At 36.0% G+C, this 12,500-nt stretch overlaps 1 protein-coding gene across 4 annotated transcripts in view; it reads left to right on the forward strand.

Moving 5' to 3' along the window:
* Positions 1–12,500, forward strand: part of Rsrc1 (arginine and serine rich coiled-coil 1) — a 274,653-nt gene that overhangs the window by 126,978 nt on the left and 135,175 nt on the right. For all 4 annotated transcript variants that reach the window (XM_013349017.1, XM_005344077.2, XM_026782630.1 and 1 more), the window contains exon 5: positions 799–835. In XM_013349017.1, the coding sequence (XP_013204471.1) occupies positions 799–835 (37 nt within the window). The remainder of the gene's footprint in view (positions 1–798; positions 836–12,500) is intronic.

Consider the following 12,500-nt stretch of genomic DNA (forward strand, 5'->3'; position numbering starts at 1 on the left):
TAGGGACTGGAGAGATGGCTCAGAGGGTAAGAGCACTGGCTGTTCTTCCAGAGGTCCCAAGTTCAATTCCCAGCAACCTCATGGTGGCTCACAATCATCTGTAATGAGACCTGGTGCCTTCCTTGCTTAATAAATTATTGTATGTTTAATAAATAAAGAAATCTTTTTTAAAAAGTAAACCTTTAAAAAAATCCACATATTTGCCATACTTCAACTGATGTCTAAATTATCTTTGCAACTTGTATAAATATTTAATTTTAGTTCTACTAGGAGTTTCTTTTATAGTCAAAAACAAGATGTTATGTACATCCTGTCTGATTTTTATGGATATTTTCTCAATATAATAATTATAGATCTTGATTTATAGTGAAACTAAGTAGCCTTTAAAAATTATTTATGAATGTTTTTGTTATTTAACCAAGTTCTCAGAAGTGTACAGTTATAGAATATATATGGTAGATAGACTTTGTGGTTGAACATTTTCTTAAGTTTAAAAAGCTAATGTAAATAGACATTATATGAATAGTAAAGAATGTTCTTGACATTTTTTGTTGTTCTCCTTTGACAGAAAAATATAAAACTTTTTTTCTGTTACTCAAACCTTTTAAAGGTAATACTAATTTGAAAAAAATTGTTTTCTGTTGGTATTTTCTTCTTTAAAAATAATGTCATTATGAACTTTAGTAAAGATAAATGAAAAATTCCAAGGTTTTATAAACTATTTTCAAGTAAACATAAATTAGAGCAGACAAGGGTTTAGTAGCTATTTAGAACTTTTCTTCTTCTTTTTTTTTTTAGGGAATCTGGAAACATCAAAGCTGGATTAGAACATCTGGTAAGCCCTAAATTCCTCTTGAACATTGCATCGTCTTTGATATCTGCATCCTAAATGAACACTTTTGCATGAGTTTTGAATGCCTTGTAGTGAAAGTCAACCAGTTCCCAAAGGCTCAGCCTACTGGTACTATGTGAAGGCACTTACCTTTTCATTTATCTTACCATTTCGAGGGAATTAAATTTTTTTAAATTAGTTTTTTTTGATGTAAAGATGAAATAAAATGAATGACAGTCCTTGGATTGATGATTGCTTTAATTAGAAGCAAAAATTGGTGTAGAATTTTTGGCATATCTTGATCTGACACAAACAAGCACATGTTTTAAGAAAAACACAATCAAACATTGCTTGTATAAATGTGTATGTTCCAGCAATTTAACAGCTTTGAAAGAAATGCACAGCTTTGTTTTTCCTAATGCCTTTCTTTATGAATAATGCATTGGCTTAAACTATATTTGGTTTTAGTATATAAAATAATTGCGATGCACAATTTTGTTTTGAGCAAGCATTTTTAAAGAACAAATGAAATTTAAACTGATTTAGCATTAAAATCTGTCCACTGAATTAAAAAGTTGGAAGGGTCCTTTATAGCAGTTCACTGGGTTGACTGGATAAAGTGTTCACTATAGCATTAAGTAGTTCGTTTAAACAGAGCCTTATAGACTCATGCTCTGGTTTCTGGTCAAATCCAAATGTTGAATAATTAATGGTAGTGATCTTTTGTAAATACAGTCTAAGTACTTTTAAACTTGAGAAGCTTCATTCATATATCATACTCTAGCTTTGTTAACTATTAATGTACTTTTGTTCTGCTTCCACAAAAGGAAAACAGTGGCAAGAGGCAGCTTCATGTTGACACTCACTTTTGCTCATTGCCAATTTTGTGGGTGTGTATAATGCATTTTGGTTACTCCCCCCTCACCTGGCAGCTTCATTTTTACTCACAGAAATTTCAGAGTTAGAAAATTTTGTTTAACAACTGAAGGAACTCAAAAAACGCTAGATCTTTCAAATCATTCCTTAGAAAAAATCTAATTCTTGAAAAACTATGTACATAATTAGAAAAGGATAGCAGTGTTGGAAATAAGTAAATAACATTATGATTGTCATCTTTGAAAAGTATCCCCAAGCTTCTCTTTATCACTTAATAATTACATAAGTAATTTAGGATATAACATCAGAATAAAATGTTAATTGAAACATCATCCTCCTATATCAATTGGTAGTTTATATCAAAGGATATTTGATATTCTACTATCAAATGAACTTTGGTAATTCCCTTTTAATTTGTTATTTAGTTGAATGTTTTAGGCCTGTGGATCACTCAGTAGATAAATGCAATACCACAGGTCCTGTCACCCAAGCTAGACCCCACAGACCCATTTTATGGAAGGAGAGAGCAGACTCCCACATGTTGAAAGAAGTTTCTGTCCCACCTGGTTCCACAGCCGTTCATTCACAAAGAAATACACAGAGCTCTATATTAGTTATAAACTGGTTGACCTAGTATCACAGGCTTTCTTATTAACTCTTAAATCTTATATTAACCCATAATTCTTGTCTGTGTTAACCACATGGCTTGGTACCTTTTATCAATGAGGCATTCTCATCTTGCTTTCTCTGTGACTGGGTGACAACTGCAGACTGATTCTTTCCCTCTTCCCCGAATTTTCCTGTTCTGGTTGCCCCACCTCTACTTCCTGTGTGGCTACTGACTAGTCAGCATTTTATTAAACCAATACAAGTGACAAATCTTTAAAGGTACAAGACCATTGTCTCACAGCACCCAAATGTTTCTTTTTGTTAAAAATAAATCATTATAATAAATAAATAAACCTCTGTATTTAATCTTTCATGTCCCTCAGAAAATAATAAATTCAATTTTTAGAGTTTAAACTGATTTTCCTATTCTTACTGGCAGGGTCTGTGCTTTAGTGTGTGTGCTGAGGCAAACATGCGGAGGTCAGAGGACAGCTTGTCTAGAAGTGTGTCCCCTTTCCACGTGCATGTGCTCTTGGGCATTCCCTCAGGGGGTCAGACTGCAGCAAGCTCTTTTATTCACTGGCCTGTGTTTATGACTTCTTTATCCTTAGGAATTATCAATTCATATTACAAAAGTAGATAGATTGGAGTTTGATAGATATAAAATTCATATTTGACATATAAATATTTGTCAAGGTATTTTTTGAGAGGGGTGTTTATGTAGCTTTGAATTCAGGGTCTTTCTGCATCTTTTTCCTGAATGACAAGAACTACCAACAAGAATGGGAAGATGTGCATGTGCACACCACACATGAACACATACACAAGTACACATGCACACCCACACAGTTTTTTTTAAAGAAAAGCATAATCATACAATACCTTCAATTCAAATCCAAGCCCCAGAGTCCTTCATTATCATGTCCCATATTGAACTTGTTGTTCTGTGTCAAAATGAGAACCCTGATTTTTTAAATTGATTTTATTGAGCTCTACATTTTTCTCTTCTCCCCTTCCTTCCTCTCTTCTCCCCTTCCTTCCTCTCTTCTCCCCTTCCTTCCTCTCTTCTCCCCTTCCTTCCTCTCTTCTCCCCTTCCTTCCTCTCTTCTCCCCTTCAGCTTGCTCCAATGGTTCCCATGCTCTCAATTTACTCAGGAGATCTTTTCTTTTTCTACTTCCCATGTAGAATATATATATCTTGGAGTCCTCATTGTTGTCTGGGTTTTCTGGGATTGTGATTTATAGGCTGGATTTCTTTGTTTATGTTTAAGAAACACTTATGAGTGAGTACATATGATAATTGTCTTTCTGGGTCTGGGTTACCTTATTCAATATGATGTTTTCTATCTCCGTCCATTTGCCTGCAAATTTCAAGATGTCATTTTTGTTTTCCACTGTGTAGTACTCCATTGTGTCAATGTGCCACATTTTCCTTATCCATTCTTCAGTCGAGGGGCATTTAGGTTGTTTCTAGGTTCTGGCTATGACAAACAATGCTGCTATGAACATAGTTGAGCACATGTCCTTGTGGTATGATTGAGCATCCTTTGGATATATACCCAAAAGTGGTATTACTGGGTCTTGACGAAGATTGTTTCCTAATTTTCTGAGAAATCTCTATACTGATATTCAAAAGGGCTGAATGTTCAACATCCTTAGCCTTCAGAGAAATGCAAATCAAAACAACTCTGAGATTCCATCTTACACCTGTAAGAATGTCCAAGATCAAAAACACTGATGACAACTTACGCTAAAGAGGTTGTGGGGTAAAGAGAACCCTGATTCTTAACATCACTGTGTCTACTCATGTTCTGAATTATATGCATATACAGTAGTTTCAGAATTATTGAAAAACAAAACTGCTAAAGATAATTTGGTATTTGTGTTCAGTTTTCTGTCATTGAGTATAGTGATATTACTCATTTGGACTATAGGTGGACTCATTTGTGTTTTTTGCATCTGGCTTAAATGCTTTTGTCCGTTCTTGTTGGTTTTATCATAAACTTGAATATGTGTGGTAGGAACTTGCTTGCAGAGGTCAGAATCATATGGTGGTATTCTCAGAGATGTGTTATTCCCTTCCTCTTTAGTCCCTTCTCTACCCAGTCTTAGTCAGTTTTATCGACTGCTAGTTCATCCTTCCAGTATATATTAAAACAAAGCATGTTTGCATATAAATGGATACCTGTTTTGTTTCTTTCTTTTTCCCTCCCTCCATCCCTCTTTCCAGATGCTCTCTTCCTCCCCCTCTGTCTCAGGACAATTTGCTGAATAGTAGAGCCCTTCAAACATTAAGGAAGACTGAGGGGTGCGGTTCAGAAAAACACCAACAGCCTTCCTTAAGATCATTCACAGAAATGAGCAAACCCAAACTATAGAAGACTCAAAGTCTTATGTAATTGCTACAAATAAATGTACATCAAGCAATCATTTCATCGTAACCTCCTCTTAATCATAAGAAAAGAGAATTTATGTAGCATAGTAAAGACATGCAAAACTTAATGAAACACAATTCTTTTAAATTTCTCAAACTTACTTTTAAAGAATTCAAAAGCATTTGAAATGATTAAACGACCTAAAATAAATAAACCTCTTTTATTGCAAATTGTTTCTAGTATCAACATAATCCCCATTTGTAATACATAAAAATAGCATCTTTTTGAACAAGAATTTTTGTTTGTTAAAACTAGGCATTCTAACAGGCTGGGTTTATTTTAAAGAAATCTTCAAGTACCAATATTTAGTTACAATGAATACTAATTTGGGTTACATTTTCAAAACTCTTAGCTGCTAAATATTGAAATTATAATACATTCAAAAAACAAAATACCCACATAAGGTAACTTTCATAAGAAGCTTTCTTAAATCAAAAATTGGAAAAGCATTAAGCAAGAAATGGTAGTATATCATCTTACTCAAACTTTTGATTGGATATCATCTCAGAGAGCCCAGATTCTCCCCCTGCTGTTTTCCTTTGTTAAGATACATCAGGGGTCGAGATGTAGCTTACTCGAAGATCCCTTGCCTAGCATGTTCATGTCTGTCAGCTCCTCCCCTATTCTTTTTTATTGGCTTTATTTCTTTTCTCATATGATGTATTTGATCAAATTTGTTCTACTCTCCCAATTCCTCCCAGATCTTCTCAACCTTCCTATCCACCAAACTTCGTTCTTTCTTTCTCGCTCTCAAAAAATAGTCAAAACAACAAAGAAAGATAACAGAAAGTAAAATAGCAAACAAAACTAAAAGTATGCATAAAAAACAAAGTAACCAGCCTGGTCTGCAGAGCTAGTTCCAGGACAGGCTCCAAAGCCACAGAGAAACCCTGTCTCGAAAAACCAAAAAAAAACAACAACAACAACAAAAAAAACCCAACAAAGTATAGAGTTGTATTGATCCACTGCTCCTTAGTGTGGGGCCTCCCCCACAGTGTGCAGACATACCCAGTGCCACTGAGCTGAAGAAAACTGATCTCCCTCTCTCAGAAGGTGCTTATTTCAAATAGCCTCTTGTTACAGCTGGATCCTCAGTTCACTTGAACAATCTGAAAGAATTTCAGTTAGAGGAAAAGTAATCTTGCAGTAGACTTTAGCTGAGAAGGAAGAAAATCTAGGTACACTGCTGGAAAGTCATATGGGAAAATCCAAAGGTTAAGATTGCAAAGACTCCTTCTTCCTCCAGGAATGCTGCACTCGTTCATAGAATATTAGAACTAGTTCATAGAATACAGACACGGGAATGCACTGCTTCTATGACCAGACTCTGAGCTGCACTGGCACACCCGAGTCTCCTGAAGAAGCTCATGTGTTACATGTTTCTATGATATTATCGCAGGCAGATGCAGAGGTGGCTCTCCCTTTGTATTCACTTGCCTTGTTCAAGCCTGATGACCTGAGTTCAATCCCAGGATCCCCTGTAACGGTGGGTGGAGGAGAGAACCAAGTCACAGAGACCTCCACATGTGCAGTGACATGTCCGCATACACACTAAATAATAATGAATACTGTTTCATTTTTCCAAATTAAATAAGGTTGATTTCATGTGTAATTTAAAAACTTAATAAAAAGCTTTCAAGACCTGCCAATGAAGCACCAAGTAAAATGACTTTAAAGGGAGGATTCAGGACCTTGTTACAAGGCCATCCATCCTTCTTATGTTTTCTCTGATCAGACTTCCAAATGATAGTTGTATCTCTGACATGCTTTGATGTGAACAGTATCTTTACCTGTTCAGAGGCTGGGAGCATTGCTGTGGTGAACAGTTAAGAAACATGTTGCAAGATCCTGTGGTTTAGTCTAAAATATAGACTAAATTTTCCTTTTAAAAAGTCTTTTAATGTGTAATATTTTGATAATCTCTCAGTAAATACTGATATAACCTTATGGGAACTAAGGAAGGTATGAAATAACTAATTATCTAAAACAATATTTGTACATTTTAAGAGAACATGGCACAACATCTTATAAAGACTATAGAAGACAAAAGCATTTTTAAGCACAGTGTAAGTGGTATAATTGAAAGGATCAAGTATTTCAAACCTGCCCTTCTTAATTTTACCCATAGTGTATTCTAGGTGTGAAGAGTGTAGCTGGGCAGTAGTGTTTGTGTAGTAGACAGGAGGCCCTAGCTTGGATCCCTATTACCAAAAACAGAGAAACAAAACCCATCTCACTTGGTGTAGCTTTGACATTTTAGAAAAGTAAGAAAATTGTTTTCATAACCTTATGCTATCAGTTAACATAGCTGCTTGTTAAAAATAAACCCATTTGTTTCAAGGTAGAAAATTAATGTAGTATATAATAATGAAAACTGTTAAGTGGGTAATTATAAAAATCCCCAGATAGGGGTGTGTGTGTGTGTGTGTGTGTGTGTGTGTGTGTGTGTGTATTCTTATTTAAGTCCACATTAACTTAGATACTGATATAATTCCTGGATCTAAATCATGGTTTCAGAATATTTAAAATACGGGAACAAAGAGTTCAGGGATAGAATGTGTTTATTCAAGAACTATGTGTGTTTAGTGAGCAGACACCAGAGTAAAAACATTTACTATCGGACAAGTGCTCAACACTCACAGATATGAATTACAAAGATCATAAAGAGTCTAATTACATTGTTTCCTCTTATTGAAAAGCAGCATATCTTCCTCCTGCTCTCCTGTTTTTTTCTGTTTGTCCCGGCAGTCACCCATAGTTACAGTATCAGCCACCCCCCCCCCACTTACCTTCTTTATCGTTTATGCCTGCCCCTGCCACGTTTTCATAAATGGTAATAGAAGTGAGATTCCCCAGCCAGAGAAAATACTTTATTACTAACAGCACACAGATACTCTGTGCATAATAGATTCCGCGGAACCTCCAGTTTCAGGGAGTGATGTCCTGTGCTCCCTGAGTTGTGTGACAGCTCAGGAACTCAAGGTATAAGAATCTTTAAGGAACTGTGAATTTTTGCTCACAAGAATGACAAGCTTGTTACTCTACTTTAGTAACAAAGCTGCCTCTACACCCAGGGGTCCTCTATCAGTATCTTCCAAGACTGTTTAAAAATGTAAAGATAATTCAGAATAAAAGCTGCTGTAGAATACATCGAACTGCTATGGAGAACTGTCTTGTCTCTCTGATTTGTCTGACTTTGAATTTGGGACAGAGTGTTTGAGTGCAATGGGTATCTTTTCTCTCCCTTTGGCTCACTTCCTCAGCCTGCTGAGATGTGCCCTTATACCCCATTCACTCCTGTGAAACCAGAAACTCCCCTTTATCCCCCTCCCCGTTCTTCCTCTTGTGTCCTCACAACTTCTAGTGCTGTTCTTTCTGTATTCGCATGTTGTTTTAGAAACGGTTCTAACCTTAAGTATATATATATATTAGCTTCAGTTTGCTGTTAGTGCCCTGCTTTTCTCTTGTTTAGAAGAAATTCATGCTCTGGTGTAGTTCTCATAGAAGGTTCCTGACATCTTGCTTATTCCAAGCTATTTTTCTAGAGTCTTACCATTCGATTGATAATTTAGCTTTCTCTAAATTCCATTTTGCATTACATTAACTCTTAAGAATATGGTTCTATTAATACCTTGTTTTATATTTTTTTCTTGATGTCTCTTCTACCAGCCTTTTTTTGTATAATTATTTTATTCATTTGTTTATTTTTGCCTTGAGATATTGTCGTTTTTCTTTGTTTTTTAAAGTCCTAGTTTGCTTAAATAAGCCTAAAAGTTCATTGTTTCCTTGTGAGTATAAACTAAACTTTTTCATGTGTGGATTTAAGTTTTATTATTTTGTGAAATTAATGTTTGGTATTATACTATTAAATATTGGCTCCGTTCCATTGCTTTGCTTTCTCCAGGTACTCATTGTATGTGGCTGTGTCTCTGTGTGTGCTCTGACCTCTTACTTGTCTTTGCCTTTAGTCACAATCATTTCTCATTTTACTCAATCTTTTATTGAATTTTCATTCAAATTTATTATTCTTTGTACATATTGTACTTCACTATTTCTGAAATCTTCCTTTTTGGTTTTTATATTTTAAATAGTCATGTGAAGATTTCTTTAGGTATTTATCGAAGAATGCTTTGGGATTATTTTCTGGTACAGAATTTTTAAGCTATAAAATACTTTGATTTATGTTAGCTGTTTACTTCTTAAAGAAGTTTTATAGGGGAATGATTTTATGTATTCATTTTTAATTTCGACATTTTGTAGACATGTTTTCCAGATCAAGGATGGCCTTTCTGCAGCACAGTGATGGGCAGGCCCTTTAATAGATGGTAGTGGACAGAGGGAGGGGAGAAGGTGGTCAGCTGTCTCTGAACTGTAAAGAGCTGCTTACTGCTTTTTACTGCCCTAGATTCAGCTTCTGTAGTTTTTCTTGTAGAAGCCTTGCTCCCTCTGCTGCCTCTTCTGGTCCCACTCACTTCCAAGCCCCATCTTCTAAGATACATGTTTTCAGTATTTTGACCTTTTCTGGTTGGACTTTCTCCCATCGTCCTCCAGCCTCAGAAATTAATTTGTGATTAGGGCTATGATTTAAATTTACTACTACTCTTAGTGATGAAAAGTAGCCTGAGGATATTTTTACTTCAGAAAGAGAAATTAATAATTTATAAATGAAAATTTTACAAACCACTTTTTAGAAAACTGTGGTGCTGTGTTCAAATACAGGGCCTTGCATGTGCTTGGCACATGCTGACAGGTGCTCTGTCACTGAAGGGCAAGCGCAGCCGTTGATAGCCCTTAAATCCTCAGTAATCATCCTGCAGGTATTCTGCTGGGGTCATCGGCAGAACTGAACATACAGTATCTCAAAGAACCCAGTAACCATACTAAGACACATACAGAAAATGAGTTAAAGTCTACTTTTAGTGTTTAGTTAGATCTTTTAATGACACTAAAGGAATAATGCATTTGTCTGATGAAGCATAACAGAGATACAAGGCTTTCTAGCTCTGACTCAGGTTTGTCTTTTAGTGTGTCTCTCTGCAGGCACAGAAGAGGGAGCGAACAGTGACAGTGTTGCCTCCGCCTTGTTTGGGAATTAATGATCTTCCAATGTTGTAGAGGGTTGACTCTAATAAGTTCTTGTCTTATTAAGTTGTTTTTTCTTCTAGTTTATAGTTTAAATTTCGGTAGTGTATTATAAGTCAGGCCCCCATTGAACTGAAGTATTTACTCTCCACAGAGTTTTTAATGTAGCCCCATAATTGTTGCTGATATGAACGTGCATTTTTATTATAACTGTTATGGAAAGGTCCAGGTGGTAAAACTTGCCATTTGATTACAATATACCCATTACTGTAATCTAGGCAAACTGAATATGGAATGATACCCATTCCTCTTGGTAGAGGGAAATACTAACAAACAGAACCATGTTGAAAAGTTGTCACTGTTTAAAAGGAAAGCGAGTATTTTTAGTTTTTGTTACTTAAAACAAGGCCTGATATACTAGTACACTGTAGTGGCCAATAAAGGTGTCTACAGGGTCTCTTGCTCTCTTTTCTGAGAAAGCACCTAAACAAATGGACATGGGTTCCAGTCACCTGGGAATCATATTTAAGTGCAGATTCTGGTTTTCAGGGTCTAGAAATAGACCTGAGGTGATACAGTTCAGGAAATCTGAAGTGAAGCCAGTGTCGTTCTGAGAACCACTAGGAAAAAATATAAACCAAAAGGTTCAGTCTAGAATTGCAAGGAAACGTTTCTGGATCAGGTGAAGAATCTGAACTCAGGGTCTGCAGCTTATGAGTAGTGGGTAAGCGAGTTCATAAACCTAGGGAGGTGGACATTCCACAGATATAGAGGGCAAAATATTCTCCTTACTCCGCAGGAACATTTCAGTGACTGATTTTCTTTGGGTTTTGTTTTTCCTTTACTGTGTATTAAATTGAATTATATTTTCAGGACTATAGCTGCATGCTAGTACTAATAATATAGTATTCAACATAGGACAATTAAAATAATTGATAATAAATCTTTTGATGAAAGAATTAGAAGAATTTACAGCTTTAAGTGAGATTTGCTTTCTATTAATAGTTGAATGGCCAAAGAACTCTGGAGCCATGTCTGTGGGTTTCATCTCCCCACAGAGGTCTCATTTGTGTTTCTTACATTGTATAACATTCGAAAGTGATGACCTACTTGTCTTTGTGGTTAAACAACACAGTCTGGCTGTTTTGAGTGTTGAAAAGCAACTATCATTAATAGCTTGTTTAGTCCATCAGTGGTTTGTAAGACTATGCTGCTGCCTGCCAGCAATGTAGATAAGTCCACTGCTATTATATACTCATCAATAATGCTACCAAGTCCTAATGAAAGCCCTTCCCTCTATTTTAGGGTGTTTTACATAGAACTTATAAACCAAACTGCTGTATTTTAGTTCTCAGAATAACAATTGCCTTTAACACAAACATAATCATAGTCTATACATTGATATATTTTAGTATTAAGTTAACCTATCAAATGAACATGAAAACATGAAACTGATTTTCCACTATTCTGAAAAGTACCTTTCATAATTGAACAAATGAATGAGAAAATATAGCTACTTCAAATGTGCCAGCGCTATGTATACGTTGTTTAATGTCATATAGTGCTGTTTTAAAGTATTTATTGTCTCATCACTATTTAAGGTTCTCAACCTGTGGGTTACGACCCCTTTGAGGAAGAACAGTCCTTTCACAGGGTTAGCCTGAGTCCATCAGAAAACACAGATGTTTACATTATGGCTCATAACAGTAGCAAAATTAGAGTTATGAAGTAGCAATGAATATAATCTTATGGCTAGGGCCGCCACAGCAAGAGGAGCTGTGTTAAAGAGCCGTAGCCTTAGGAAGGCTGAGCACCACTGCTTTCGGGGCTTCACTGATGTTTACATTATGGCTCATAACAGTAGCAAAATTAGAGTTATGAAGTAGCAATGAATATAATCTTATGGCTAGGGCCGCCACAGCAAGAGGAGCTGTGTTAAAGAGCCGTAGCCTTAGGAAGGCTGAGCAGCACTGCTTTCGGGGCTTCACTGATCTTCCAGTGCTTCAGTTTTCTTACCTAAGCCAGTATGTATTGGATACTTAGGAGAAAAATGCATATAGAAGTACATACTTTCCTCAAACTGTTATCATAAAATGAAACCACGTGATGTTTTCTTCACGGAAGACCTTCATTTTAACAGAAAAAGGGTCTTCACGAATATTTGCAAATTAAAGCAATTCGACATGGATTCAGGGTTAATTTCATGTTACTGGCATGATTTCTTAGACTGCTTATAAGTCTTAAGCATGAGAACCAGCACAAATTCTAGTCAGAAATACTGCCTTGCCTAGTGGCTCATTTTGTGGATCTATTTTGATGAGTTGCAACTTTGTTACATGTTAAAATAAACGATTAATAACTATTATCTAGTCTTCCAAGTAGTAGAACATAAGACCCTTTCTTTGTGCACCCCAGTCCTTTCTACTTGCCAAAGAGGTGACTGCCCGTTTCCTTTTTGAGGGAAAGTGTCTGGTGAAGAAATACTGTCAATCCTGGACTTTGCCAAAACAAGAGGCTAAGCTGTGTTCAAGCGGTTACTAATAGGCTGAGGTCTTTGTTTGATACATACGATTTTTTCTTGACTTTTATGCACCCATGCTTGTTAAAGTTTTTAAAAGTAAGCCCTCCAAATGCTCTGGAGTAACTTCTGTTGCCATCCTCACAGA

Source organism: Microtus ochrogaster, chromosome 1, assembly GCF_000317375.1.
Source record: "Microtus ochrogaster isolate Prairie Vole_2 chromosome 1, MicOch1.0, whole genome shotgun sequence".
NCBI lineage: Eukaryota > Metazoa > Chordata > Mammalia > Rodentia > Cricetidae > Microtus > Microtus ochrogaster.